This window comes from Dreissena polymorpha, chromosome 11, assembly GCF_020536995.1.
Source record: "Dreissena polymorpha isolate Duluth1 chromosome 11, UMN_Dpol_1.0, whole genome shotgun sequence".
In the NCBI taxonomy this organism is placed as follows: domain Eukaryota; kingdom Metazoa; phylum Mollusca; class Bivalvia; order Myida; family Dreissenidae; genus Dreissena; species Dreissena polymorpha.
In genome coordinates, this window is record NC_068365.1 from 30,388,918 (window position 1) to 30,415,175 (window position 26,258).

General features: G+C 37.0%; 2 protein-coding genes across 2 annotated transcripts in view; both read left to right on the forward strand.

The window, feature by feature from the left end:
• Positions 1 to 15,763, forward strand: part of LOC127851264 (serine/arginine repetitive matrix protein 1-like) — a 50,316-nt gene extending 34,553 nt beyond the window's left edge. The window contains exons 12-14 of the mRNA XM_052384908.1: positions 4,943 to 5,855; positions 8,029 to 8,127; positions 13,254 to 15,763. Coding sequence (XP_052240868.1) covers positions 4,943 to 5,855; positions 8,029 to 8,127; positions 13,254 to 13,376 — 1,135 coding nt within the window. The 3' untranslated portion in view covers positions 13,377 to 15,763. The remainder of the gene's footprint in view (positions 1 to 4,942; positions 5,856 to 8,028; positions 8,128 to 13,253) is intronic.
• Positions 15,764 to 17,776: 2,013 nt separating this feature from the next.
• LOC127851271 (uncharacterized) lies at positions 17,777 to 23,653 on the forward strand. Its single transcript, XM_052384918.1, has 4 exons — positions 17,777 to 17,911; positions 21,229 to 21,272; positions 21,739 to 21,829; positions 22,586 to 23,653. Exons 1-4 carry the CDS (start codon positions 17,848 to 17,850, stop codon positions 22,822 to 22,824), a joined length of 438 nt encoding a protein of 145 aa, XP_052240878.1. The 5' UTR covers positions 17,777 to 17,847; the 3' UTR covers positions 22,825 to 23,653.
• Positions 23,654 to 26,258: the final 2,605 nt, after the last annotated feature.

Consider the following 26,258-nt stretch of genomic DNA (forward strand, 5'->3'; position numbering starts at 1 on the left):
CTACCAAAAGGAGATGTGCATATTATTAGCCGGTTCTGGTCGGATGATTTTTCACAGAGTTATGGCCCTTTGAAATTTTCCATTAACTGTACATATAGTGCAATTCTTGTCCCCCCAACTACTGACTGGAATTCAATGAAGCTTTATGGGAAGCTTAACTACCTTGAAGAGATGCGCATGTTATTTGTGGGTTCTGGTTAGATGATTTATTTAGAGAGTTATGGTTCTTTGAAATTTTTAAGTTGCTAAACCATCCATCGTATTATTTTGTCCAAAGTTATGGCCCTCAAGACGTTTCCTTTTTTCTGAATATATAGTGCAATATTTTGACCAAAAAAAAACTTTGGGGAGCATCACCCGTCTCCGACGGTTTCTTGTTAGCGAGGCTGTTTTCGGAGAAAAACCCAAGCTATTGTCATAGCCAGCTCGTCGTCCGACGTCTGCCGTAGGTGTCGTGCTAAAACCTTTACATTGGCCATAAACTTTTTATGCCCCTGTACAGTAAAGTTTTGCAATAACTTTTGAAATATTGAACATAGCAACTTGATATTTGGCATGCATGTGTATCTCATGGAGCTGCACATTTTGAGTGGTAAAATTTCAAGGTGAACATCATCCTTCAAGGTCAAGGGTCGAAAAAACAAAGTCAAGGGAAGTACTAAACTTTAAATGGACATAGTTATCTGACCTGCCCACGTATATTTTTTTGTTAAATAAATCAAAGCGGCGCAGTAAGCGGCACTGTGTTTCTGACAAACACATTGTGGTAAAAGGTCAAGGTCATCCTTTATGGTCTATGGTAAAAAATACAGATTTAAGGGAAGTAATAAGCTTTAAAAAGGGAGAAAATTATTCAATATTGAACATAGCCACTTTATATATTTGGCATGCATGTGTATCTCATGGAGCTGCACATTTTGCGTGGTGAATCTACAGTCACAGTATAGTGGCTTTTAATTATTTGCTGCTAAAAATAGAGATTTGTTACAGACAATTATTTTCAAGGGAAGTAATTTATATAATTATAAATCTCATATTATATATTTCCTTACTAAGAATTGAAGTTCTTTTCACAGTTACTGTACAGATTTATAATTTTGATTATTTATAACCCAAATGATTGATTTTTCAAAGGTTTTTTTTTAATGATATAATTATAATTTCTTTGATGTATTACATACTTGTGGTCTTATATCCATAGAAACATGATCAACTCTGGTTATGATCTCTTTTAAACCACAGGCCTTGGTTGTCAGTGATGTCTGACATGGTCATAATTGACTGTGAGACCCTTAAACCCCCCCCCCCCCCCCCCCCCCCCCCCCCCCGGTTGGATTGGACTGAAATCAAGGGAAGTAATAACCTTGAAAGGGAGATGATTTCTAAACCTGCCAAATAATAAATAGAAATTTTATTTCAATGCAGTGCAGTTGGGGGCATTGTGTTTCTGACAAACACATCTCTTGTTGGGTCACTAGGTCAAGGTCACTGTGACCTCTTAAAAAAAAATATTAAAAAATTCTGACAAGCTTTCGCAGCCGAGCGTGGCACCCGTTATGCGGTGCTCTTGTTTTTAAATAAAACTATAATTATGAGTAAAAAATTGGTCAGCTTTTTATCAACATACACATGAGATCGTTTTTTAGCTCATCTATTTTTTGAAAAAAAAATATGAGCTATTGTCATCACCTTGGCGTCGGCGTCAGAGTTGGCGTCCGGTTAAGTTGTGCGTTTAGGTCCACTTTTCTCAGAAAGTATCAATGCTATTGCATTCAAACTTGGTACACTTACTTACCATCATGAGAGGACTGGGCAGGCAAAGTTAGATAACTCTGGCGTGCAATTTGACAGAATTATGTGCCCTTTTTATACTTAGAAAATTGAAAATTTTGGTTAAGTTTTGCGTTTAGGTCCACTTTTCTCAGAAAGTATCAATGCTATTGCAATCAAAGTTAGAACACTTACTTACTATCATAAGGGGACTGGGCAGGCAAAGTTAGATAACTCTGGCGTGCATTTTAACAGATTTATGTGCCCTTTTTATACTTAGAAAATTGAAAATTTTGGTTAAGTATTGTGTTTAGGTCCATTTTATTCCGTAAGTATCAAAGCTATTGCTTTCATACTTGCAACACTTACTAACTATCATAAGGGGACTGTGCAGGCAAAGTAATGTAACTCTGACTAGCATTTTGACAGAATTATGGGCCCTTTTTAACCAGGTTTTCCGAAGGAAAAAACTGGTTATTAGATTGGCGAATGCGGGCGGGCTGGCTGGCTGGCGGGCTGGCGGAATAAGCTTGTCCGGGCCATAACTATGTCATTCATTGTCAGATTTTAAAATCATTTGGCACATTTGTTCACCATCATTGGACGGTGTGTCGCGCGAAATAATTACGTCGATATCTCCAAGGTCAAGGTCACACTTTGAGTTCAAAGGTCAAAAATGGCCATAAATGAGCTTGTCGGAGCCATAACTATGTCGTTCATCGTCAGATTTTAAAATCATTTGGCACATTTGTTCACCATCATTGGACGGTGTGTCGCGCGAAATAATTACGTCGATATCTCCAAGGTCAAGGTCACACTTTGAGTTCAAAGGTCAAAAATGGCCATAAATGAGCTTGTCCTGGCCATAACTATGTCATTCATTGTGAGATTTTAAAATCATTTGGCACATTTGTTCACCATCATGGGACGGTGTGTCCCACGAAAGAATCACGTCAATATCTCCAATGTCAAGGTCGCCACGACTAAAAATAGATTTAAAAAAAAAAAAAAACTAACAAAGGGGGTTAATTTTTTTTGGTCATTTCAAAAGTTCAGTTTGAGTTTTCTCCCTTTATCAGATTTTTTTTTCACAATGAAAACCTGGTTTTGTGACAATTTTGTCCCTTGTTATACTTTGAAATTTGAAAATTTGGTTAAGTTTTGTGTTTAGGTCCACTTTATTCCTACAGTATCAAAGCTATTGCTTTCATACTTGCAACACTTATTAACTATCATAAGGGGACTGTGCAGGCAAAGTTATGTAACTCTGACTGGCATTTGGGCAGAATTATGGGCCCTTTATACTTAGAAAATTGAAAATTTGGTTAAGTTTTGTGTTTTGGTCCACTTTACCCCTAAAGTATCATAGATATTGCTTTCATACTTGGAACACTCGCAAACTATCATAAGGGTACAGTAAAAGGACAAGTTGCATAACTCTGGTTGTCATTTTTACGGAATTATGGCCCTTTTTTGACTTAGTAACTTTGAATATATGGTTAAATTTTGTGTTTCGATCCACTTAACTTCTTAACTATCAAGGCTATTGCTTTCAAACTTCAAATACTTTCATGCTATCATGAGGTTACTGTACCTGGCAAGTTGAATTTTACCTTGACCTTTGAATGACCTTGACTCTCAAGGTCAAATTATTAAATTTTGCTTAAATTGCCTTAACTTCTTTATTTATGATTAGATTTGATTGATACTTTGACAAAAATACTCTTACCTTACATACCACAATAGACTCCACCCAAACCATCCCCCGTGCCCTCCCCCCCGAACCCCCCCCCCTATTTTTTTTTTTTTTTTTTTTTTTTTCAAGATCATCTCACAAATGACCACCACACCCTCACACTATACCCCCACCCCACCCACCCCCCCCCCCAAATATTTTTTTTTTGAAACTGATAAAAAACACAAATATTTATTTTATGTTTGAAATACCGTCCAACCATCGCACCCAAAAATCCCCCCACCACCACCCCCTCCCCCCACCCGAATCCCCCCCCCCCTAATTTTTTTTATTTTTAAGATCATCTCACAAATGACCACCACACCCTCCACCCCAAATTTCTTTTTTTTTTATGGTTAAACCCCCCCCCCCCCCCCCCCCCCGATTTTTTTTTTTTTAGCATTTTTTTTCCCATTTTTGGAAAATAATGTAATAAATGTCCACATTCCCATGCTATACACCCCTCTTCACTCCACCCCTCCCTCCTTTGTGATTGAAAATGAGAGTCCCTTCACCTTTAAAAAGAAAAAAGATGAGCGGTCTGCACCCGCAAGGCGGTGCTCTTGTTTCCCATAGATGTGGATATCCGGATTCCATTTCAATTTTTAACATCTAAATACATTTTTTGTTGTGTATGTGTCCTCAGCTGTGAACAAGAAAATATCTAAATGCTGTCTCTATAATTATGCCCCCCTTCGAAGAAGAGGGGGTATATTGCTTTGCTCATGTCGGTCGGTCTGTCGGTCGGTCCGTCCACCAGGTGGTTGTCAGACGATAACTCAAGAACATTTGGGCCTAGGATCATGATACTTCATAGGTACATTGATCATGACTCGCAGATGACTCCTATTGATTTTGAGGTCACTAGGTCAAAGGTCAAGGTCATGGTGACCTGAAATAGTAAAATGGTTTCCAGATGATAACTCAAGAATGCATAGGCCTAGAATCATGAAACTTCATGGGTAGATTGATCATAACTCGCAGATGACCCCTATTGATTTTGAGGTCACAAGGTCAAAGGTCAAGGTCACGGTGACCCGAAATAGTAAAATGGTTTTTGAATGATAACTCGAGAACGCATACGCCTAGGATCATGAAACTTCATAGGTAGATTGATCATGACTTGCAGATGACCCCTATTGTTTTTGAGGTCACAAGGTCAAAGGTCAAGGTCACGGTGACCCGAAATAGTAAAATGATTTTCAGATGATAACTCAAGAACGCTTTTGCCTAGGATCATGACACTTCATAGGTACATTGATCGTGACTCGCAGATGACCCCTATTGATTTTCAGGTCACTAGGTCAAAGGTCAAGGTCACAGTGACAAAAATCGTATTCACACAATGGCTGCCACTTCAACGGACAGCCCATATTGGGGGCATGCATGTTTTACAAACAGCCCTTGTTTATATTTCAATTATTGTTTACCATTCAGAAGTCCACCTAGACGCTCCTTTGAAGAAGAGCCAAGGTATCCCAGGGATGACGGAAGGGACCGTGCCAGCAACTACCGTAGAGAACCTACCCCACCTGGAGTCGACAGACACTCGTTTGATCCCTTGCCTGACCCCACTCCTCCTCCAGCCATACGGGAGAGGCTTGGGGTACGAGGATCAAGGGATTCACAGACTGATCGTGGGAGTGAGCAGGTGGAGGGAAGACGAGGGGATAATAAGCAGGGAAAAGGTAGGGAACCAGTCAAAAAGGACTCAAGTGATGAGGAGTCATCATCTGAGGACTCGAGTCCAGAACGGGAACTAGTGGTGCAGAAATCCAGCCGCGGCAGGCAAAGGAGCCCTTCTCCAAGTGCTAAAAGACCTCGTGAGGTTGAGAAATCAGCCCAGCGCAAGCAAAAAAGTAGCTCTGATGAAGACTCTGATGTTGGTGACTCTAGACAAAATGTTAAAAGTTACTCAACCAAGGTTTCAAAACAGCCAGATTATTCACCATCTCGTCCCAAGGAATCTGCCAGCAGGCAAAGATCTCCAGAGCTCAAACAACATTCCAAGAGGAGGGAGTTAAGTGAGGAACAGTCCCCGCCGCATGAACGTACGGTGAGAAGCAGTCGATCAAAAGAGGAGTCAGAAAGAGAAGTGACAATCAGGCAGTCTAGAGACAGGGACGCGGCTCAAAAGCGTAGGATGCAATATAGTTCTAGTCCAGAAAATGTGATCATCAAGGCCTCCCGGTCATTTTCTGGCAGTTCCGAAGAGGGAACAAGGAGGGTTGTGGTGGTGCGGAAAGGTTCTGAGAGTCAAAAAATTATGAAACCTGCGTCATCAGAGGCTGAGGAGGAGGAGGAACAGAGGTCAAGAAAGCGGAAAGTTCAGTCTGAATCTGACAGTGAGGTAAATACACTGCTATTTTTTGTACACTAATATTTGTGTACACTTTGATTTTAAAATGCAAATGCTTTCCTGTTCCATACTTTTTTAGCTCACCTGAGCACAACTTGCTCATGGTGAGCTTTTGTGATCGCCTTTTGTGCGTCGTCCGTCGTCAACATTTTGCCTTGTGAACACTCTAGAAGCCACATTTATTGTCTGATTTTCATGAAACTTGGTCAGAACATTTGTCCCATTGATACCTCAACTGAGTTCTAAACTGGGTCATGCTGGGTCAAAAACTAGGTCACTAGGTCAAAAAAAAGAAAAACCTTGTGAACACTGTAGAAGTCACATTTGATGCCCAATCATCATGTAACTTTGTCAAAATGTTTGTCTTAATGATATGTTTGTTGAGTTCAAAAATGGTTCTGGTCCATTGAAAAACATGGCCACCAGGGGGCGGGGCAGTATTCCTTATATGGCTATGGAGAAACCTTGTGAACACTCTAGAAGTCACAATTTTTGCCCAATCATCATGAAACTTGGTCAAAACACTGGTTTCATTGATAGCTCGGAGGAGTTCGAAAATGGTCCAGATCGGTGAAAAAACATGGCCGCAAGGGAGGGGGGCAGTTTTCTCTCTCTCTATTTATATAATATAGTGAAAACATGTGAACCCTCTAGAAGTCACATTTTTGGTCCAATGTTCATGAAATTTGGTCAGAACATGTGTTTTCTGGATATGACGGTTGAGTTCGAATTTGGTTTGGATCGGTAAAAAAGCATTGTTGCTGGGGGGGGGTCATTTTCCTTATATTTATATATAGTAAAGCAGCTTGTGAACACTCTAGTTTAGCATGTCAAGGGATGTAACTGCAAAATGGCTTTTGAAAAATTATGTTGAATTGACAGAGTTGTCTCCCTTTTTATTTTTTTTATTTTTTTAAGCACAAGAAGATTAAGTGGAATTAACTATAAATGATAGTTTTGCATTCTGGAAGATAGCAAACTTTTGAATATGTTTTTTATTGTTTGATGATTCTGTACAATATGGCATTCTTTTGTCAAACGATTAAAGCAAGACCATACGATTTGTATATGTATTAAATTATAATATATTGATAAATGCATGTTACAATAACACAAAGTAGGCAAGACATTGAAGACGAATTTCATAAAATACAGCAAAGACAAATAAGCGCCCTGAGCCGATGGTGACGAAGATATTTCGTACATATTTTCCTACAATAACCGAAGAATTCGTCTTTTTATTACGATCGGAGTTATTGTTTGTGTGTTCATCTGCAGCGATGGATAGACATTGTTGCAGAAATTTAAAAACAACCATTAAACTAAATTAAAATTGACATTGTACATGCATGATATACATTCTCGCAAATTTGACTTTACAGACATTTTCAATTTCAGAATTAAATATCTGGCTTATTTCGCATTTTTCGACACATGTTCTTCTCAACTTTAATTTTAAATTATATTGAAATGTATGACCTTGTTAACACTCTAGAGGTCACATTTATTTTCCGATCATCATGAAACTTGGTCTGAAGATTTGTCCCAATGATATCTTGGATGAGTTCGAAAATGGTTTTTGTTGCTTTAAAAACATGGCCACCAGGGGCAGGGCATTTTTCCTTATATGGCTATATATGGCTTTAGTAAAACCTTGTTAACACTCTAGAGGCCACATTTATTGTCTGATCTTCATGAAACTTGATCAGAAGATTCATCCCAATTATATCTTGGACGAGTTGAAAAATGATGCCGGTTGGTTGAAAAGCATGGCCGCCAGGGGGCGGGGCATTTTTCCTTATATGGCTTTAGTAAAATCTTGTTAACACTCTCTAGAGGCCACATTTAATGTCCGATCTTCATGAAACTTGGTCAGAAGATTCATCCTGATAATATCTTGGATGAGTTCAAAAATGATGCCAGTTGGTTGAAAAACATGGCTGCCAGGGGCGGGGCATTTTTCCTTATATGGCTATAGTAAAACCTTGTTAACACTCTAAAGGCCACATTTATTTTCCGATCTTCGTGAAACTTGGTCAGAAGATTTATCCCAATAATATCTTGTTATCTCAGGTGAGCAACTTTGGGCCTTTCAGGCCCTCTTGTTTCAAGGTATTATTGGATTGAATAATGCTTAATGTTTAAGAGTGTTGTGCTTTTTTAGGCTTCAGAGTCTGACCAAGAGAAGACAAAGAAGAAGAAGAAAGAAAAAAAGCAAAAGAAACAAAAGAAGCACAAGAAAAATAAGAAAAAAGACCAAAAGGTGACAGTTGTCTGTTATATGCCTTATTTCATGCCTTTTTATGCCCCCCTTCGAAGAAGAGGGGGTATACACTGCAACGCCGATATATCGCGGTTGTTGGGATCCAAAGATCGCGAGCGCGATATATCCGGCGCGCGATATAATTCGAGAAATGTCTAACTAAATTGAATTGCGGCTAATTTGTCAAATTTCCCCAATGTTTTTATTTTATATACGGCGATGCTACATATTTTTATTGTAATAATTGCAAACCAATTATACAATAAACATTTTTCATAGCTACATACGTATCTGTATTTATCATAAAAACCAAAATGTAAATTATATTTTTCATTTTCTTGTACGATCGCTCGCAAAACAGTTCAAAACAAAAATTCTTGCCTTAAAAAATGTCTAAAATATAATTGTGCATAGATTCGAATTTACCCTTATAAATAGTCCTAATGAAGGAACTGAAACAGCGTAACGGTAACGATACAGCGTGTTTGAATTATATTTTATTAAGAGGAAATGTCAATGCCACATAATTCGCGAGATACCGCGGTACTTTAGTTGAAATTTACAACGAAACTTAAAATGGAAATTAAATTATCTCAATGTTGTACCCGCTACGAAACTTTTATTTACAAATAAATACACCCACGCCAATGTTCGCGCGCTTTTTATTAGAACAAAGAAATTCATGACCAGTACCGAAATTAAACGATTAATATACCAGTAAACTGCCATTATTACCTTTGAAATGACACTAATTGGTTATTTGTTAAGTGTTAAAAACAATCCCAGCCGTGTGTACACAACACTGTCATTTATCGACTGTTTTTCACGCTTCACTGCGTTCTATAGTAAGCCGCGACATAAAGGGTGTTAATACTTGCTAGAACCGGTTTTTTTGCTTAAGTTAGCGAATTCTCAGATTAAAACATGACATTTAGTGATCATGCTTGTCGGATTTTTGGGAGCCATAGCCAAAGCGCGATATATTGGACAGTGCGATATAACGGTCCGCGATATATCGGCGTTGCAGTGTATTGCTTTGCTCATGTCGGTCAATTGGTCTGTCGGTCCGTCCACCAGGTGGTTGTCAGACGATAACTCAAGAACGCTTGGGCCTAGGATCATGAAACTTCATAGGTACATTGATCATGACTCGCAGATGACCCCTATTGATTTTGAGGTCACTAGGTCAAAGGTCAAGGTCACGGTGACCCGAAACAGTAAAATGGTTTTTGAATAATAACTCAAGAACGCATACGCCTAGGATCATAAAACTTCATGGGTAGATTGATCATGACTCGCAGATGACCCCTATTGATTTTGAGGTCACTAGGTCAAAGGTCAAGGTCACAGTGACCCGAAATAGTAAAAAGATTTTCGGATGATAACTCAAGAACGCTTTTGCCTAGGATCATGACACTTCATAGGTACATTGATCGTGACTCGCAGATGACCCCTATTGATTTTCAGGTCACTAGGTCAAGGGTCAAGGTCACAGTGACAAAAAAAGTACTCACACAATGGCTGCCACTACAACGGACAGCCCATATGGGGGGCATGCATGTTTTACAAACAGCCCTTGTTCTGTCTATTTTGGGGAAAAGTACCTAGCAAAATTGGGATTTTTCTACTCGCAAAATCTTCCAAATTGGGAAGAAGAAAAAATCTTCCAAATTGGGAAGAATTTTCATCTACCAAAGCATTATTTGGGAAATTATTTTTCTGATTTTTTCTTATTAAAGCTAATGTTTTCATACATAGGTATTGCCCAAAAATGCTAACAAAGGATTAAACTGTTTTTTTAACATTTAACAGTCGTTGTCTACTGCTAACGTAAGTATGTGTATGATAATAAAAAAAAACACAGACTTTGTTATGCTTGCAGTTCAAATAAAATACATAGCTTGATATGTCATTAAGAATTTTTTTATGAATATTCACAGTCGAAGAACCTGCATCCAACATATTTTTATTCAAATTCAAGTTGCCAAATGTCTGAAGGCAACCATAATTTGAAACACAAAAGTAAAGCTGAACATCATAAATGTACATTATTGAAATGTTAAGAAGCTACAAAGGGTAGTGACTCTGAATCTGGCAGAGGCAAATGTTCATCACTTGCTTGATAATGGGCGAGTAAGATTCTGGGTTAACCGTGGACTGACTGGCGGTAGTATTTCCCCACAAAACATTCAGTTTGTGTTTGCCTTTCGAGTCAATATTTCGTATTTTACTTCAATAGTACTTAGAATTATGCGACATTTTTAATACTGCGTCCGATTTCCGTTTTTTGTTACCCAAATTTACTGTTTTGAACCACAGTAAAGTTAAAAGTGAAACTAGTGACTAGTCCACATTTATTTACCTCAGACCATTGATATCGAATCTCAACCAATTTACAATAATTAATGCATACACATGGTTATCACTTGTTGTATACATACCTGATAATTCTGAATAATCCAGCACTTCAATATTTAAAAGCTAATTCTGACCAAAAATGACCGTAAATGTGTCTTAAGAAATGCATAGACACAAGCGGCCGCCATTTTGTCTGAAGTCTCAAGATCGCAAAATTGCATTGTGGGACACTCGATACGATGATGTTCTACGCATTGGCACGTTTATTTAAAACACGGTACCTACCGGGAAACGCATTTTTTAACTTCGATTATTTCGATCGGAAATTGGGAATTTTTATTTGATAAATGGGAAAAAACATCCATATTTGGCATTGGGAATGGGTCCGACTATCAGACCAGTGAGATAGGCAGAAAAAGGCCTGAATTATTTACAGTCAAAAGTCACAAAATTAGCAGTTTGGTAAAATAGAACTGAGTCAGACTGCAAGTACAAGCACAGAAGACATGCTTCTGTGAAGTTGAGAATAGGAGCAAGCCTTTACCCCCAAACCAGTTTATGACTTATGTGCAAATTTTTACCAGTCTCATCTATGTAATACAACTTTCGTAGTTGTCATTCGATCACATAACATTCTCTGCTGTATAGAGTTTTTCTAAATTGTATTTGTATTTATTTTAATGACATGATCTTCAACATTTGTATTTTAAGTGCATTAACAGTCCTTTTATAGTCAGATGCTTTCTAATATCAAAATATTCACAATACCAGTAATTCTTAATCAGGGGGATAAATTGGGGACTGCATTTTACAGAGCATAAATTATATGAGCTGCGATTCTGGACATCAGTGTCATCCCAGATTAGTCTGTGCAGTCCACTAAAACTATCAGGGAAGACACTTTCTGCTTATTATAATATTTTCTTTTTAGCTCACCTGAGCACAACGTGCTCATGGTGAGCTTTTGTGATCGCCTTTTGTCTGTCGTCCGTCGTCAACATTTTGCCTTGTGAACACTAGAGGCCACATTTATTGCCTGATCTTCATGAAATTTGGTCAGAACATTTGTCCCATTGATACCTCGACTGAGTTCGAAACTGGGTCATGCTGGATCAAAAACTAGGTCACTAGGTCAAAAAAAGAAAAACCTTGTGAACACTGTTGAAGTCACATTTGATGCCCAATCTTCATGTAACTTTGTCAAAATGTTTGTCTAAATGATATATTGTTTGAGTTCAAAAATGGTTCTGGTCCATTGAAAAACATGGCCGCCAGGGGGCAGGGCAGTATTCCTTATATGGCTATAGAGAAACCTTGTGAAAACTCTAGAAGTCACAATTTTTGCCCAATCATCATGAAACATGGTCAAAACATTGGTTTCATTGATATCTCGGATGAGTTCGAAAATGGTCCAGATCAGTGAAAAAACATGGCCGCCAGGGGGGCAGGTGGTTTTCAGTACATTGGTTTGATTGATATCTCGGATGAGTTCGAAAATGGTCCAGATCAGTGAAAAAACATAGCCGCCAGGGGGGCAGGTGGTTTTCAGTATATATCCATAGTAAAACCTTGTGAACACTCTAGAGGCCAAATTTATTGTCCAATCTTCATGAAATTTGGTCAGAAGATTGGTCTTAATGATATCTTGGATGAGTGTGAAAAGGGTTACGTTTGCTTGAAAAACATGGCTGCCAAGGGGTGGGGCATTTTTCCTTATATGGCTATATATGGTTATAGTAAAATTTTGTTAACACTCTAGAGGCCACATTTATTGTCTGATCTTCATGAAACTTGGTCAGAAGATTCATCCCAATAATATCTTGGACGAGTTGAAAAAATGATGCCGGTTGGTTGAAAAACATGGCCGCCAGGGAGCGGGGCATTTTTCCTTATATGGCTATAGTAAAACCTTGTTAACACTCTAGAGGCCACCTTTATTTTCCGATCTTCATGAAACTGGGCCAGATGATTTGTCCTGATGATATCTTGGATGAGTTTGAAAATGGTATCGGTTGCTAAAAAAATATGGCCACCAGGGGGCGGGGCTTTTTGCCTTATATAATTAGATATCATGCTTTAGTAAAACCTTGTTAACACTCTAGAGGCCACATTTATTGTCCGATCATCATGAAACTTGGTCAGATGATTTGTCCCAATGATATCTTGGATGAGTTCGAAAATGGTTCAGGTTGGGGGAAAAACATGGTCGCCAAGGGGGCGTGGCATTTTTCCTTATACAGCTATAGTTAAACCTTGTTAACACTCTAGAAGCCATATTTATTGTACGATCCTCATGAAACTTTGTCAGATCCCAATGATATTTTGGACAAGTTCGAAAATGGTTCCAGTTGCTTGAAAGACATGGTCACCAGTGGGCGGGGCATTTTTCCTTATATGGACTTATGAATCTTCATGAAACTTTGTCAGTATATTTGTTTAAATAATATCTTGGATGTGTATGAAAATGGTTCTGGTCTGTTGAAAAACATGGCTGCCAAGGTGTTCACTAGTCATGAAAGTTGGTAAGAACATTCTAATGACATCTTGGGCTGCACAGAACAGGTCAGTTCCTTTGAATCTCAGGTGAGCGACTTTGGGCCTTTTAGGCCCTCTTGTTAAGGAAGTCTCTTCTGAACAAAAATCCAGTTTAGGGAGACAGTGTTGTCCCTGCTGAGCCTTTACAGCCTGCACAGGCCAATTGGGATGACACTTAAATCTCATTAGCCATGGTCTCCCATAACGTGGCTTATTATCTTGACATTTCACAGGAGGATTCTGACAGTGATGAGGCTGAGGGTGAGGAACTGGAAAGAGCTCTGAGAGAAAAAGCCCTGAGGTCCATGCAGCAGAGACAGGAGAGCGGGAGAAGTGAGGAGGACTCGTCTGATTGACCTACTGACCTCTCCATACTGACACTTTGTCCACGAAATCCTCCCATCAGTTCAGAAAGAATTGTTGAAGTCGAGTTTGTCATGTTTTTTGGTGTATTGAAGAAACATGTTGGCCATATTGGTTGTTTTGTGTGCTCTCACTAGTTTTATGTCAGTTGTGAAAGTGGTTAAAAGTTCGGGAAATATTGGTATTTGAAGGTCAACTTGTTTGTGAATGCTGAGCTATTTCAGCTTTGATGTACCTGTTGGAACATTGACCCCACGTTCACAGCTTGGGTATTCTTAACTTTTTTCAGCACAGAGTTTGAAATACTAAATCCTGTTAACGAATTTATGTGTAAATTGCTACTCACATAAATTGTTTGCAGGTTGATCTTGAAAGTGTTTGTGGTTACCTTCCAGACATTGGTTTAAATATGAAATTCAACATATGTAGTGCACACAAATTGTATTACTTGTTTATTATTGAAAGCAATTGTATAGTTATATGTGAAGTAGTGTTGACAGTGAATAATTGTGAAAAAGATGAGCTTAACATTTTATAAATTAAAATGTTTGTGTAAAGTTTAATATACATGGATTATGTCTAGAACTTGTGCATTTTGTTCTTATCTTGTTACTGAGATAGTTATTATTTTATTATCAAGTTATGTGGTTTCGAATTTATCCAATAAATATTACTTTTTGCTTATTACATGATGTTTTTTAATTGGGACACAGAATTTGTTTCATGTATGAATTTATTTTTTTTATCTGAAAACATGTGCTTTTGTAATCATTATCAATTTGCGTTGTTGGTTAATTTATAAAACTCATGCAAGTATATTTAAAAACTCTTCAAATATAGATACAAGCAGTAAACTTTAGTATTGTATAGAATAGTTCTTGATGACTTTATTATTAGAAAATGAGAAAAAATGGATAGAAAGATTGTAGTTCTTGATTGTATTTGATGTTAAACAAATTGGTTAATAATATCCACCATTTTGAAATACACAAGTTTTTTGAATTGCCAATATGATTTTCCTTTTCATGGTTTTATAGATTCTACAGCTTAAATGTGTGTTTGAAATATGTGTAAATTTAATAAGAGATTTGTTTCTGGTATCAAATACCATAAAAATTGTGTCAATGTGTGTGTTAGGAAGTGTACACAGTCCAACCTTTCTCTGCGGTCATCTGAGCTAAGTGGCTGAAGAGGCCATTCACACTGAAAGCCATTTTTCACCTGTGTTAAATGGTAATGGGGTTTGCCATTTCCCTATTGTGAAATATTAACTCTCACAGCTGTACTAAGGTGTTTAGAAGGTTTGTTTAACTGGAAGTATTACTGAGAAATCTTTGAAACAGATTCTATTGCTAACTCGTTCTTTACAATAATAAGACCGTAAATACATAGATAAATTATGAAGCAAAAATCACATTGATCATTCTTAAAGTGAGATTTCTATAGTTGAATTTTGCATGCAATGAAATCAGTTAATTGCGGATGAGCTTGCAATCCAATGACCGTATGTGAGAGGAACTGTATACCGCTAGCTTGTATTTGTAGAATTTCATTTAGACTTGTGATGATATGTAAATGTTTTGATAGTCTGGTATGGAGAATTGCATGAAACAAACTTATACTGGTGTTTGTATTTCTTTTCATTCATTAAAAAATAATGTATTTGGCAGCTAACGTTTATTAAAGAATTCTAAAAATAGTTTCATTTAAAAAAAAAACTTTTCTTTTCACTTTGATGCTTATAAAAAGTGCTTGTATTCAACATTATGAGATTGAAGATATCAAAAGATTTCAAAGTTAAAATAATTGTCCCGGTGGTTGTCTCGCATCATTTATAGACTTAATATTGAATCAAACAGTTTTAAATGAGGATAATTTTTGTTTATATGTTATTGAATTTGTTCTGGTTTATAATGTACATCATGTTTTTAAGCAATCACAATGATTTTTCATACCGGAAAACTTTCACTACTTCTTACTTAGTGTAACAATCCAATATATTAAGTTAATGGTAGCGAAATAGTATATTTTCTGAATTATGTTTTAACTAGAGTGTTCCTAATATGAATTTAATAAAAATAATGAATTGTCAAACGAATAATGGTTATTGGCTTCAATTTCTATTGTAAACATGTATTTTGAGAAACGTGTATCGTTATTTTAAATGTTAAAACTATTGCCGAGTTGAGCAAATGCCAAAATAATTTTATATCTTCTATAATGGGATAGTTCTTGTTCAGTTCAATACTACTGTTACTTCTAACTTGGGGAATCGTAACAGAATGCAATTATTACAGTTTTCTATTGCAGTTCAATGTTAAAACTATAAAATACTAAGTAAATGTACTGTTTAAATGAATAAAACCTTATGCAGAAACAATGCATTACTTGTGTTTTGAAAGTTGCCTTAACAGTAAGATGCGTTATATTATCTTGACGTAGGAGACGTGGTTAAATTGATCAAGACATTAATGAAAATGTTAATATCATAAACTCAGATATGCCTTACAATTCATGAAAAATATTTGTTATTGCTTATTAATATAATTACCCTTTCTTAGTAGAAGCAGTATTAAAATAACAGGTGAACTGTACGCGTCTTGTCCAGCCGTTGACAAGAACGCACACGTGTAAAAATATGTATTTAACACCGTTACCTTGGAGATTGAGTCACCAACATGAAGCGCAACATGGCCTCTGAACAGGATGAGGCGAGATTTATTTGAAATTATCTTTTCAATTTTAAGTACAAGACGACAAAAGCTGTCCGATCCGTGTTTTGGGCATTAGCCTCTAATTGTGACTTAGACTTTTTATGTAAGGATATGGTTGTACAAGCAACCTGCTTCTGAACACCTATGGTTTGTGTTTTTAAACTGCAATATGGCGTTACTGTCCAGGCAAGCTCTTGACAGGCTCATGCACGCGCGCAATACGCCGAGGGGCCATCCGAAATGCTTTTCTTTATGTGCGCACTTGCAGGTTGTCACATATGCACATTATAGCCTCTATTTTCGCACATGCCGGTCTTCTAATGTAATAAACCAAAATTCAATATGAAAATAAAATACTTTATTAGCACGAACGAAAAAGGGACAACATAGTTAAATTGTCATACAATAATTTAAATCCTGCATTTCTCATAGCTGGAGACAAAACAGTAGTACTTGTTTATGTACTATGTATGAATCATTTATATATAATTAAATCATTGGAAACAAACGGCAACTGCAAAACGTTAGCATTTGCGTTTTTAAAGGGGCCTTTTCACAGATTTTGGCATGTTTTGAAATGTGTCATGAAATGCTTTGTATTGATAAATGTTAACATTGGATCTAAAAAGCTCCAGTAAAAAACATGAATACAATTAAAGAAGTAACTCTCAACTGGTCTCGAACCACTGACCTCTGGAGTAAAAGTCTATCGCTTAGACCACTCGGCCATGCTCATGCAATGTTAAATGTATTTTATAATTTATATAAGGAATCCTCGTAGTATCACACAATATAACGACAACAACAAAACTCTCCACATTATTCAGTCGTTTCGCGTTGCAGCGCTTAAATAATTTGCAGGTTTTTAAATCGTCAAAAGATGCATAAAAATGGATATTTTCCTCATAAATATCATAAATACAACCATAATTTGCGCATCTGAAACAATTTTTTTAATTTGGTCAATTTAGCAAAACGTGAAAATGCCCCTTTAAAGGGTCGCATATTGATTTCACGGGCACCGGATATAACAAACCATAAAAAAAAAACTGGCACCGGCTAATGTCAGGAAAAGGGCACTGGATAATTCACGAAATCAAATGATACACATGAAGATTGAGAAGTGTATTCAACATGTGTTATAAAACAATGCATATTGCGTGTGCAAACGTTTAGCACCGTACTCGACGTTCAGGTGCATATGTGTAGTCATCTCGCATTGAATCCATGTACATTCGCATTTTTTTTATTTCAACTGATTCGTGATAATTGTACTATTAAGATTTGTATCGAGCCGCTTGTTAAAAAGCTCGCTATAGCAGCAGTAACACTCGTCGATTGTATGTGCGTGCGTTCGTTCTATCTAGCTTGTCCGGACTATAACAATCTCATTCATCGTGTAATTTATTTTTTAAAAACATTACTTTGTAAAAAAAAATTGCAGGTATTGCACTTTGGAATTCAAGTTCCCATGAAATGTCTCTTCACAAGTACTTGCCTGGTATTTAAATTCCAATTTACCTCTAGCAGTCTTAGTTGCTCCATTGTTTATTGGTCTGGTGAAAAATGAAAACTTCAAGCACAGAATTGTGAAAAAAGAACGCATCTAAAAAAGTCAATTATTTTTAATATGATCTCATTCTTGTGCCATTTTACATTAAAGCCGGTAACAAAGAAATGTTTTAGGTACTATCCGTTTACACGCCGTGCATTATGAACGTAGAGTTATCTCCTATAATTGTAACCGGCCATGTTGACAGTGCTCAGATTTAGCTCGGAATTGCTCTCATTAGTGGCAAGAAAGCCACAAGAAGGTAAGTTTTCACTGTATTTTATGCACCCCGAACAATAGTGCATGCTAAAACTGCGAAAAAAACATAGAGAATTGCATAATTTTCCGTGGTTTAAATCAACCTTGAAACTGCATGTCATTAGTTATTCACAATCACAGTGTATAAACGTGTAGGACATCACCCGGATAATGTGATTGCGATATTAGTAAATGCCTGACTAACAGCTGTCGCATTTTGAGGGGGATACATATAAAACTGCTTTTCGTTTATTTAATGTATATATAATGTTGTAGTTTTTGATCTGCACTTGAGTTTTAAATCTAGTGACAAAATAAATCGTATATATAACAAGACTGCATACTATCAACTTGCATTGACTGAACATCAGTTCGGAAAAAGTATTAACTAAGTGAAAATATCAACACCATTTAGTAGCAATCACAATGAGTTGTACAATGATTCTATGTATGTCGTAAATTATTTTGATTTACATTTTCTCTAAAAATCAAACATTAAATGCATTTGCACCATACATTTGTTCAAGTTTTTAATACATGTTAAGTAAACATTTCTATGTATCCTACATTTGAGCAAATTGACTGAATGAAAGCTGTGTTGATACGTGCAAAGTGGCTTGCATTTTTTGTATGACTTTCTTACCCAGATGTGTCATTATATTTTACAATCAACAGTTAATAGAAAAGCCACGTACTTAAATACAATATATAGAATATATTCAATATACAAACCATCGTTAAGCATGTAGGCCTATCATTAAAACTTGCGATTTCATGTAAGTCAGCATGTTTGTTTCATATATATTTACCACGTCGGCTATCACAACATTCGGTTAATTTGCAAATCGTTTCTACGCCGTAAACTGTATTATTTGCATAATCGAAAATGATTTTGTCACATTTTTAGTTTGCGTGCAAACTTTTTGTAAAAGAAATTAGTAAGAAATATACTGAGATTTTAAAGATGATTAAGTCAATGCTTAAATTAAATGCGAAGTGTGAACATTCATTGTAAATTCTGTTTGTCAAATGTAACCGTGTTCGGACTGCTTTCGATTTCGGACAAGGGGTCATCATACAAGACATGTTAAGTTTGTATAAGCTTCGGCCTCGGTCTGACAGTTTCAGAGCTTACACATCGATAATAAGAACATACGAAGCAATCCATATTTCATTTCAGTGTCGGCATGACTGTGGCTCCATAATAATATAGGGAAATAAAGGAAACACACAGTTTCCATTTAATAGTTATATTAACACGGCCGTTAATCACGCGCACCACCTCTTTTATTACTTTTATTCTTGCATTAATAAATGAGCCAATGCAACTTCATTTTTTTTGTGATTTTAACATCAATTTGCAATTTTCTTGTGAATGCAAACACACACAACACTGCATGCCTAGCTTCATAAACTTCAGAACCACTAAAATAGGTCTGTTCGAAGAACGCGCGTATACACATTTTAAAGACGTACGCATGATTCGTGTGTGGTCGATTGACTTATTATTATGTTTTCATTTCCATTCTTTTTGTCTATTTCTGTTCTGTTCTATAGAGATATGATCAATAATATATATTAATGCGAAGTAAGCCACGAAAACTGGCGCAACACCTCGTAATTTATTTGCGTGTGATGCAGCTTAGAACTGCGAAGAAAAGGCATTCGCTATCTTTGATCTCATTGATATAACTCTTCATCTTTCATCAACACTAACCACACTCAATGCCGTATATCTTTTTAAAGATATTTCGTGTTCCAAATTAGATCAAGATCAATATAAAAATGTGGTAGGAAGATATAAGTAGAGAGGCAAAATGTTATAATTATGTTTTCATAAAAAAATGAATTAAAGTGCGAATCAAATGATGTAACAAATATGACGTCACGACGTTTTGATTTCAGAGAAATTATCCAGTTAAACGCAATTAAATCTAAATTTACGCTGGAAATTATTAAATAGAAATAAACTGTGTTGGTTGCCGGTAAATTATTATTATTAATAATAATAATAAGATGTAGGACATATATCTTATATTCCCTAACCACTTGTGAATTAAAATCCTTATTGCATCAACTGAGACCAGTAGATGTCATCAGCCTCTTGCTCAAATTAAGAATAGAAAACACATACCGTAAGCCGTAAAGATGGGTTCCCACTGCCGATCAGATCAACTCGATCAAGCCCGACCAAGCGGTCGGGTACTGGTCTGGTTCGGTCGGCATGAGTGGTCGGGAGCGGTCGAGTAGGTCGGCATTGGTCGGGCTTCCTACCCGATATTTTTTGACATGTCAAAAATATCGAGTAGCGGTCGAGAAGGAAATGGATCGAGAAGCGCTCGGGTAGTGATCGTGTATAGGTCGAGTAAAAGATCGAGTTGATCGTGAAGCAATCGTGTGGCGATCTGATTGACATCCTCTACACGATATATACCCGATCCGCTCGACCTCTACCCGAGTTATTTTAGATCGCAAAACGATCCACTCGACCCTTATTCGATTTGATGTACAGATTTACTTTACTGCTACCCGACGGCTACTCGATCGTACACGATCACTTTCCGATTGATATTCGACCATACACGAGCACTGTACCCGATCCGCTCGACCTCTACCCGAGTTATTTAAGATCGCTTTGTACGAATGTAGTACGACCATCACAATCTGGCCGTGTGAAGACCTGGTGGCAATCGAGCTGAGGTCCACTTGGTCGAGCTGAGATCGTAAAGGGCTCTCGTATAGGTCGAGATGATCGAGCGGAAATCGGAAAGATGGTTGAGTGGACGTCTTGAATGAGTCGTGTGGGGTCGTGTGTTATCGACAAGAGGTCGAGAAGAAGTCGTTTATACCCTTTTAGTCGAGCTTGGTCGGGTTTGGTCGGGAAATTTCGGTGATCGGGATGATCGAGTTGATCGGATCGGCAGTGGGAACCCACCTTAAGGAACGTATAATACGAGATACAATGTAGAGAATTTGAAAAATATAGTATCTGAAATGAGTTGTTATTTTATGCCATATTTATTAACCCTTTCCCCGCTAAGAAGCAAAGTGAATATGGCTTTTGCAACAAGCATAAAACCAGAACAGCCTGCGATTAATGCGCAGTCTGTTCAGGTTTTATGCCGTTTGCTTCTCATCAGTATCTAAGGGTTGGAAATAAAGCCTTTAAAACTTTAATTTAGTAAGAAAGGTTTTTAATTCAATTTAATTTTCTAAGGGACTATGAATTCGTCAAAATACGTATCTAAGTAGTATGGAAATTCAGGAAGTTCAGGAAATTATGAAATACCAGTATGTTAGCCTTGGAAGTTTTTGTTTCAGAGACAGCGAAGAATACGGATGTCTTGTACAGCGCTGCTACTCAAGTAAGTCTTTACGTTTCAATAGTAAATTTTAGGCCGAAATTTGGCTCCATTCTTGTGCAAAGAAGTATATGAAGTTAAAAGTATATAGTTGATAAAGTACTTTCTCAGTTATATGGTTTTAAAATCGTATTAGTGTTTAAAAGTATAATTAAATTAAGTGTAATTTAAAAGTGTTTGTCTTTTGTGTAATACCACAAATATTGTCACTATAAAGGGGACGATTTGCACATTTTTCATTCTCACAAAACGAAAGTTTAATCTATACCTTTCCAACGATGGTATTGTTTTATCAAACCGAAAAAAAATCTCTTTAAGTACAGTCACTGAAACGTCAGCGATGTCCATTTAACTTATACCACAGTCGGTACGTTGTGCATGCCGTCAGCGACGTTAATTAACCATACATCTCACGTTCACATCAGTCCATACGCTGTCGGTGACCTTTTACGCCACATTTTACTTTCAGTACTTTCCATACGCGATCAGTGACGTCAAAGAGGGCGACGTCAAATATTGGTGTCGCTGTGGTCTGAGCAAGGACCAGCCATGGTGTGACGGTACGTGCAATGGCGTGGTTTGATGGCGCTTTTGATGGTACGTGAAGCGTTAAGGTGACGTTGGGCAGTCTTATTTTATAGGTTTACGACAGTATATCAAATGTCCTTGATTGACGGTTCCGAAATTTCTACAATATTCTAACTGTTTAAATATAAACCGGATGTATTTCTAATGAGACGTATTTTCCCTTCGCCATAAAACTTCATTGTCTCGGTTTAAGAATGAAATTATTTTTGTTATAATTATACTCCGATCGTTTCTATATCTATATTCAAGTCTATGTTTAAACACACTACGTCAGATATGAAGCAACGTCTTCTAATGCCTTGGATATCTGTTGTCGTCTGCTTGCTGAAATCTTTCAACGTCCATTTACTCATTGCTTTTCTGTCTCCTAATGTAGTGTGTCTACTAATATCATCTGCTTAATAAATGTCGTCGCTCTACTAATGCCGTATGCCTACTCATGACTTCAGTTTACTTACGTAGTCTTGTCTTCCAATGTCGCCTGCCTACTAATGTCGTCTTTTTCATGTTTTCTGCCTAAAATGTCGTCTGTCTACAAATGTCTCTTCTCTACTATAAATGTTGTCTGCCGACCAATGTCGTCTGCCTATAAATATCGTCTGCCTACTTATGTCGTCTGTATGACATATAATGCTCCCGCTTATTTAATTTATTGATTCCATCCACATAGTTGATGAACCTATCTCATATGTTATGCAACATAGTATTATTTCATCCCCTAATTGCAGGCTCCCATAAAGGAACCGGAATAACGCCCATGGCCTGGAAAGTCCCTGCCGGCAGGGCACCGGCCGAAGTGGCCTACATCTGCGGCTGTAAGCACACAAAAAACCCGCCGTTTTGTGATGGCACGCACAATGGGCTGAAGGAAGTGGTGGAGACGCGGCAGAGCGCATGCGCAAAAAGGGATGGTCACGCGCAAGACTGCAAGCTGTGCACAAGATGTGGTTGGGTACCGGACTTTTAAGAAGCTTCAAATCTACCGATAAATAATGAGGCATTCAGTGTTGTAGAAGATTTGGAATGTGTGTGTGTTGTATTACACAATACTAATTTGTTTCGTATATATGGTCGTGCTTTTATACTTATATTAATTACAAAGAAACTCAGTATTCTCCACTATTCAATCGGTTCATTGCAAAAGCATTTAATTTCCACGATGCCTATATTTGCACAATACCTAAAAGGACAATTTATGCAGACATATATCTGCACTTGTATTTATGGTCCCGATACCTCGTTAAGATTCCTTGAAAAAATAGTGTTAATAAACTTCTCTGCTTGGACAAACGCAAATGCTTTTACAATAGTTGTAGCTAAGACTATTAATTTGCCAGTATTATAATAATTATAGGTCTTACAGTTGGAGGTATATGATCAGTAGTCAAATTATTGATTTGTTTTCGTGTTAATAAAAAACCGAGCGTGTATCAAATGTGTATGTAAATTATGAGTATTTGTGTTTCTTTAAAGGTGCGTGTTCATTTATTATGTGTTAAAAATTACCTTAAACAGGAAACGGTTGTTATTAAAATTAAAATACGTCGTTTTATTGTTTCTCTGAAATTTATTTGTCAAGAAATCTCAAACCTACATTATATTGATGTTGATTTAAAATGTAAAGATAATTTCGTTTCGTCCGTTCGTACAACAGTAAACATCATACCATCGACCGTATTATTTCATGCAGGTGAACTAAGTTTCGAGAAAAGATGAAAAATTACTTTTTTTCAACAATCTGTAATGAGCAAAGGAATGTCATATGAAATAATAACATAGATACCATGTTGTACTTATTTGTTGTTGTTGTTTTTGTTTTTGAGGAAAAAAAACTATTTCAACATTTAATAGTTGTCACTGGTGAAAAAAAGCCAGGCTCTTTAAATAGTTAAATTTATTGGACGTTAAAGCAATAATGAGAATAATACCTTCAATATAATATAACATGACTATTTGACGGCTCTTGTTTTTTAGCTCATCTATTTTTTTGAAAAAAAATAATGAGCTATTGTCATCACCTTGGCGTCGGCGTGGGCGTTGGCGTCCGGTTAAGTTTTGCGTTTAGGTCCACTTTTCTCAGAAAGTATCAATGCTATTGCATTCAAACTTGGTACACTTACTTTCTATCATGAGGGGACTGGGCAGGCAAAGTTAGATAACTCTGGCGTGCATTTTGACAGAATTATGTGTCCTTTTTATACTTAGAAAATTGGAAATTTTGGTTAAGTTTTGTGTTTAGGTCCATTTTATTCCTTAAGTATCAAAGTAATTGCTTTCATACTTGCAACACTTACTAACTATCAAAAGGGGACTGTGCAGGCAAAGTAATGTAACTCTGACTGGCATTTTGACTGAATTATGTGCCCTTTTTATACTTAGAAAATTGAAAATATTGTTAAGTTTTGTGTTTTGGTCCACTTTACCCCTAAACTATCATAGATATTGCTTTCATACTTGGAACACTCGCAAACTATCATAAGGGTACAGTAAAAGGACAAGTTGCATAACTCTGGTTGTCATTTTTACGGAATTATGGCCCTTTGTTGACTTAGTAACTTTGAATATATGGTTAAATTTTGTGTTTCGATCCACTTTACTTCTAAAGTATCAAGGCTTTTGCTTTCAAACTTCAAATACTTTCATGCTATCATGAGGTTACTGTACCTGGCAAGTTGAATTTTACCTTGACTTTTGAATGACCTTGACTCTCAAGGTCAAATTATTAAATTTTGCTAAAAATGCCATAACTTCTTTATTTATGATTAGATTTGATTGATACTTTGACAAAACTACTTTTACCTGACATACCACAATAGACTCCATCCAAACCATCCCCCGTGCCCTCCCCCCTTCCCCCCCCCGAATCCCCCCCCCCGAATCCCCCCCCCCTAATTTTTTTTTTTTAAGATCATCTCGCAAATGAGCACCACGTCCTTACACTATACTATACCCCCCCCCCCACCCCACCCACCCAAATTGTTTTTTTTTGAAACGGTTAAAAAACACAAATATTTATTTTTATTATTTTATGTTTGAAATACCGTCCAACCATCGCACCCAAGAATACCCCCTCACCCCCCTCACCCCCCCCCCCCCCCGAATTCCTCCCCCCCCCAAATTTTTTTATTTATTTATTTATTCATTTTTTTTAAGATCATCTCACAAATGACCCCCCCCCCCCATTTTTTTTTTGAAACGGTTAAAAAACACCAATATTTATTTTTATTATTTTATGTTTGAAATACCGTCCTTCCTACCATCGCACCCAAGAATCCCCCTCCCACCCCCACCCCCCCCCCCCCGAAATTTATTTTTCGTATTTTTGCAATTTTTTTTCGCATTTTTTGATGATAATGTAATAAATGTCCACGCCCCACACTATACACCCCTCTTCACTCCACCCCTCCCACCTTTGTGATTGAAAATGAGAGTCCCTTCACCTTTAAAAAGAAAATAGATGAGCGGTTTGCACCCGCAAGGCGGTGCTCTTGTTTTAATTATGCATTAGCCTTAAATTTGGTGCAGGTGTAACTCGTTCGAATATTGCGTATTGGTAATACAAGTGATGTGTGTTGAAGAATGGATTCAAATGCGCATCGTTCGAAATTGTGTGCATTTTTGTTGCGGTCTTTAAACCATACGGTCGTTTAACACAGTGCAAGTTGGAGTATATGAAGTGCATTAGATTTTATGTGAAATATATTATTTAAGATGATACATTTCTTAGTTTAGTGGCATGTAGGACAGTTTCATTAACATTTTATGAAAGCTGAATTTTCTTTAATGAATACAGTCGACGGAAGTGACGTGGTCTCAAACAATTGATCTGTTAATTGTTTGTAGTGTTTTGAAAACTTTGGAAAACGTGTTGGAAAAATATTTTCAATCGAGGAAAAATATTTTCAATCGAATGCATTTGATTATATTATATTGTGAAATGCTGATAGGCCATCACACTTTTCGGTAAACAGCCCATAACCCTTGTGTTGCTGCAACAACATGGCAAAATCGAAGCCTTAAACTCCGGCGGCTACATCTCTAAGTCAATAATAGAAACCTTGAAATTTAGAACTTTATTCAGAACGGTACTGAATATTAATCAAACTGACTAGTTTTTAAACCGCGAACATGATATTTAGAACATTATGTAGAACGGTATGTATTTTAGTAATCGGAAAGGGAAAGTTAATCGTACTTCGCGTGGAAAGTTTTTACAAACTCCTCGCTGTGGTTACTTCCCACAGGGATCTATACAAACAAAAGATCCCAGGTTCCCCATACTTGTAAATAACATGGAGTTATTCTGTGCTTGGTGGTTGGTGTTTCTACTTGTTAACAAGTTATATATTCCACTAAACAACGCACGCGTGTCTGTCCAAAAGCCTCATAGTTGTTACCTCC